The sequence below is a fragment of the Triturus cristatus genome, chromosome 8 (assembly GCF_964204655.1).
Source record: "Triturus cristatus chromosome 8, aTriCri1.1, whole genome shotgun sequence".
In the NCBI taxonomy this organism is placed as follows: Eukaryota; Metazoa; Chordata; class Amphibia; order Caudata; family Salamandridae; genus Triturus; species Triturus cristatus.
Window position 1 is genome coordinate 1,181,534,759 of NC_140591.1, and position 6,000 is coordinate 1,181,540,758.

The 6,000-nt window shown below is 42.9% G+C and overlaps 1 protein-coding gene across 2 annotated transcripts in view; it reads left to right on the forward strand.

Annotated features, from left to right (window-relative positions):
• Positions 1-5,551, forward strand: part of SLC9A7 (solute carrier family 9 member A7) — a 424,975-nt gene extending 419,424 nt beyond the window's left edge. For both annotated transcript variants that reach the window (XM_085622857.1, XM_085622858.1), the window contains one exon: positions 3,995-5,551. In XM_085622857.1, coding sequence (XP_085478983.1) covers positions 3,995-4,243 — 249 coding nt within the window. In that variant the 3' untranslated portion in view covers positions 4,244-5,551. The remainder of the gene's footprint in view (positions 1-3,994) is intronic.
• Positions 5,552-6,000: the final 449 nt, after the last annotated feature.

A 6,000-nucleotide genomic window follows, 5' to 3' on the forward strand; every position in this document is an offset into this window, starting at 1 on the left:
TTTCAGTTGTACAGCAGTTACTCGGGATATACGATAAATTGGGAGAAATCCCTAATTTTCCCCTTGAAAGGAGACATCCCGCAGCAGAAAAGGGACACGATACCGCAGGTGGTCAAGCAACAGTTTACCTACCTGGGTATTGATATATCCATGACACAAGAGGATTTCCTGGCTGATAATCTATATCCTCAAATACAGCGCCTGAGGAGTGATGTAGAATGTTGGAGAAGGCTGCCGCTATCATTGATGGGAAGGGCAGTTCTTTTCAAGATGATGTCGCTGCCCAGTCTGCTCTACATCATGCAAAATACCCCCTATAGCAGGCATAGAGGCATAGAGGGTGGAGGGGATTGGGAGGATAGAATCTCCCTGTATGCGGACGATGTGCTCCTATATTTGATGGACCCATATAGATCAGTCCATCGGGTTCTGCATATTTTTCAGTTGTACGGCAGTTACTCGGGATATACGATAAATTGGGAGAAATCCCTAATTTTCCCCTTGAAAGGAGACATCCCGCAGCAGCTGAGGGACACGATACCGCAGGTGGTCAAGCAAAAGTTTACCTACCTGGGTATTGATATATCCATGACACAAGAGGATTTCCTGGCTGATAATCTATATCCTCAAATACAGCGCCTGAGGAGTGATGTAGAATGTTGGAGAAGGCTGCCGCTATCATTGATGGGAAGGGCGGTTCTTTTCAAGATGATGTCGCTGCCCAGACTGCTCTACATCATGCAAAATACCCCCTATAAAAAAATACCCAAAAAAGTGTTCCAGAATATTGACAGCGAACTACGTAAACTCATATGGGATGAAGACTGTGCCAGGATAGTGTTATGTAAGCTACCAAAGGGGGTGTATAAAGGGGGGCTGGCAGTCCCAGATATCCGGAAATATTACTGGGCCTCACAATTAATAGTAGTAAACGACTTGGCATTCGCGTATCGCAACGATCCGGCATTCCGGGGAGACCACAGGGCGATGGGGAGAGGGATTATCCTACGGCACCATACTGTAGAAGTAAGGAAAGAGTACTCCCCGCATACCCAGACGGTGGTGCGGGCTTGGCGAGAGGCCGTCAAACACTTAGGATGGGAGGGGAAGTTGACAGAGAATACTCCATTGTTGGACAGTGACCAGCTGCGGGAGGTGGGAGGACTAACAGGATTTCAATAATGGAAATTAATAGGGATTGAGAGCCTGGGAGATATTTGGAGGGGGCAGGCCCTGAAGGCATTTGAAAACCTGCAAACCGAATACGAACTGGCTGACACAGAATGGTATAGATTTTTGCAGTCACGCAGTACGTAAACATATTAAAGAAGGGGAGCCATTAGCGGAATACGTCCCACTGGAAGACAGATTGTTAGTTGACCATATGTTAACCAAAGCCACATTGTTAACCTATAGGAAACTTGTATATAACTCACCAAATCCGATTGACTCGCTGAGACAGGTCTGGGAACTAGACTTGGGACTGTTGGAGGATGACGACTGGTAGGAGGCAGTGCAGAGTCCACGTAATATGGCGGTGAGCGCCAGGTTCAGTCTGATACAGTTGCGAATCCTCCACAGGTCCTATGCTGCCAGGACATTAGTACATATGTGTAGACGGGGCGTCTCTCCATACTGTGCAAGAGGGTGTGGGGAAATGGGCTCCTTCTTCCACATTCTGTGGGAGTGCAGGTACATTTATAATTACTGGAAGGAAGTAACACAAATTATTGCGGAGATCTCTGAAGAGGAGATCCCACTGGAACCTCGGTGGCTAATACTATGTGTGACAGGTGAAATAAGGTGGCCCAAATATATAACAATATGGCTTAAAATTGCAGCAATACTGGCGAAAAGGAATATAGTCAGAGGATGGGGAGCAGCCAGACTGCCGGACCTACGGGAATGGGAGGAAGATTTAGACTGGTGCTCAGGGGCAGTAAAGGGAACATCCGAGGCCAGAGGTTGCCCGTGGAAGTGGGAAAAGATATGGGGACGATGGAATTTATACAGAGGACTATAAATGAAGAGATAATTGTATGGAGGAAGTACCCTGGGGATTGAATGTATAAATAAATGGATGATGGTTATTCGGTAAGTGGGTAACAACAGCATAAGATATTGAGAGTGCATATATGAACATAACTGTGTGTTTGCGTTCTTTTTGCATTTATTTTTCCTTTTTCCCCAAAATGAGTTGAATCCATCGTAATTCTGATATGTGAACAATGTTCTGAGCGGATTTAATAAAATTAAAAAGATGTTTTAAAAAAAAAAGTATATCATAGTTGGACACTAGTAATACAGTCTAAAGTCATGCAAAAGCTGTAGCGCGGATTTAATCTAGTCAGTTTAACATAAACTGTCTATATAATCATGCACCCCACTGGAGCTAGGATGTTACTTTTTGTTTTGTTTTTTTAGCGTTTTATATAGCACGAACTAGACCCGAGATATCGGGTATCAGAGCGCTTTACATGAGCACCAGGCTCCTTACAGAAGGACACATTCATTTTTGTTAGGCAAAGGGAGATTAAGTGATTTGTCGAGAATCACAGGATGTTGAGCGTTGTTGCCGAGACTCGAACCCGGTTCCCTAGCTCCGAGGTCGACGGCTCTAGCCATAAAGCTACCTCCTCTTCCCTCATTCTGCTCTCTAATCTAACTGTCCTATTAGCGCACACTGATGGAACCCTTTTTCTCAGGGCGCTAGGTGAATCACACAGCAGGACACAGCAACATAGACAAAGGACACAGGACATAGCAAGACCCCTTATGTCAATAACCACTTTTACGCACACTGGCCATTCTGCTGCACTGCTCACTTAAGAGCTCATTATGAGTGACACGGGGCCGTATCCCCATGGGGCTACTGCTCTGGATCATTCTAAATGTTCTGGTGTATCCAGGCCTGGAATATTTGTGTCTGGAAACCCCAGACGTATGGGGGCTGCAGGCAGCTGCTGTGGCAGCCCTCTACCACCCGCTTCCGCAGCATGGGAGGTTCACCCCGAACTGAAGCTAAATCCACTCTTCCATCCCGCCACCCCTCCCCACTATGACCTTAAAAACCTATTGCACATATTTGCCACGGGATCTAAGCATACAGTAAATGTGTATGGGTTTGGGCCCGTTATTTCCCTCGGACAAAACATGCATGTTTGGGCCTGATATTCCATGGGCCATATGTGATTTCCCATTCCAGGAAAAAAAACTTAATACCCAGATTGCAGTGTAAGGATACTAGCCATAATCCGAAATCTGTTATCCCTGCCCTTACATCCATGGAACTCGTAGTGGGGCACATAGGGTCTGATTTAAATGTTGGTGTTAGTGCCATCGTACTTTACTCCCACCATGGTGAGGGTACTCCACATGCCACATTTAGATATGTTAGCCAGCCCAGTGGACATCTCTTGCACTTATAGGAACTGCCGTCATTGCGTTTCCTGTAAATGCAATGAAAGCGTGACTTGCTGCTCCATCAACATGATCGCACCACAGTGCTCACTTTCATTTCCTCTTTTTATTTTCAAAAACAAAGTCCCAAAGCGGGATTCTGTTTTTGAAAATAAAAAAAGCAATGACCTCCATGCCATGGGAGTGTCTTCCCATGACAGGGGCCTCATTGACCAGTTTTTACTTTTACATACCACCACGTTTTAGGTGGCAGTTTGTAAAAGTAATAACTGGCTATGAGTCTGCCCACATTCAATTCGCTGGGTGGACACATGGTCAAACCTCCGGTGGTCCCTAATCAGTCAGGCCAACGAAGGGATATGAAGGTGGTGAAGACGGAGTAGTCTCTGCCATCTACATACTGAAGGTCCAGCCATCTGTAAATCAGGGGGTGGACCTTCAGATTGGCGGAAAGGGTACTCCATCGTCATTGCACCATAGTCTTTTATCTCTCTGTATTAAGAATTTTAATTGTTCAAGTTTCATAATTCAAGAACGTCATTCAATTCTACGGCTTATTGTGTTTCTTTTTCAGGACGCTGAACCTCCACGAGATGAGGATTCTGACTTCATTCTCAATGATGGCGACCTCACTATGACATATGGAGACACAGCTATAACTGCAAATGGATCCTCGGGCTCCCACATGACCACCACAAACATGGACGGCAAAAGACTGAAAAGCAGCTCAGTTGAAGCTTTGGAGCGTGAGCTGGGGATGGGTGACAGTGAAATTACCAACAGGGGCACCCGGCTAGTATTTCCACTGGAAGACAATCAATGACATTGGAACTTGAGATGTAATAGGCTCCTAGGAGAAAGGTGGTCTGAAGGACTTTAGGCCCCCGTGTGCTTGGGTTGTTCAAGTGGATGAATTGAACTAACCATCAAAACCAATTTTTCCAGAGACCTGAACATGCTAAACTGAAGTGTGGTTTGCTTTCAAGATGCTGTCATTCGTTGTCAAGAATATGCCTAATTGATTGAGGCAAACTCGGAGATTGACAGTGGAGGCGAACTCTCTCCACACATATAGTGGTACACAGTGAAATACTATCTGCTGAGGCAGAGACATGTTGGCATTATGCAATACTCTGTTAAGTTATTTGAATAAGGCACCTTTCTGAATAAAGTATTTGTCAGTATGCTACATTATAGCGTAGATGCTTTCTGTTCTAAGCATCAGGGACATAACAAGGCGCGTGAGTATTTGTGGGATTACAAAATGCATGCGCTGAATGTTCTCAAACTGTGAACTCAACACCTGCATATAAATGAAGTGTTAATGGTTTCTTCCCAGACCAGACAATATAAATGCATGAAATCACACTTTTTTTGGCTGTCGAAATGTATTGTCTTTTGGCTTGATGGCAAGCTAAGTAAAGTCTTAATTATAGGTCAAACAAAAAAGGAGGGGATGGGAATGCTGCACTTTCTATCTTTTTCCAAAATGTTGCCCACCTACATGAGCAGGAAATGTTATGAAGGCATCAACGAATCTTTCATATTTTATTTTTTTTGCAATGAAAATAAATCATTACTAGATGGATGCAGATCTAGCACAAACTAGGGATACTCTTACTTCACCCTAAAAGCGAAACAATTTTGTTTCGCTTCTTAACATATCATTCGTTCTATCTAAATTATGCAGCAGTACTTAACAGTAGTTATTACTAAATGCACCTTAACATCGGTTGTGTAGACTTTTCCACCTTAATGTTGAATTAATTTGTCAAGGATATTATTCACAGAAAGCAGGCATGTAGAAATGATTAATTAAGAAGGTGTATCGTAGTGCTAAACTACTCAGTGGCTCTCAACTCCACCCTTCTTCTTTCTTTACAAATCTTTCTTTCTTGTGAGGAACAGAGACTTCCAGTGCAATAATATCTTTTTACCTCCAGCTAGAACTAGATGAGTATTTTCTTTTGTAGTTTAACAATTTCCCAGATAATATCTTTATGACTACTATTTTATCCAGTTTTGGTCAATTCTGCGCAGTAAGACCCCTCATAGGTTGAGAAAACTTTAAACCAATATCTGCACAGTTGTATTTCAAAACCAAATGCAATAAACACTGTTTCATTGTTCACGTCTGCAATATGTATTTCACAATATAGTATTAGATATTTTGAAGACAATTACGGACTTTTTGGAGCAGTGTGAGGTCTTAAAATATCACCCTATTTGGAGAATACATATTTTCTATTACACAAATGTTTGTCCATTCTGCTGTTCTTCTCCGAAAGCAACTGCTAAGTCTTACTCCCATTAAGATAAAAGTTGTTTATGGATGTCCTTTTAACTGCTCGCATGCTTTTCCACACACCATAATTTTTTGGAATAAAATCACAATTGATATGTAAATAGGTTTTTCAAAGTCATGAAAAAAAAGTACCATGGTCAAGCACTGCCTTCCAGAGCAGTGCCAGTAAATGCTACCTACTTTTATCCCTCAAAATCAAAATTGAACAAGTTCCTAGAACACCTCTGGGTTGTGGCCTTTTCAATGTAAGATAATAAACCCTCATTTAAAATCAA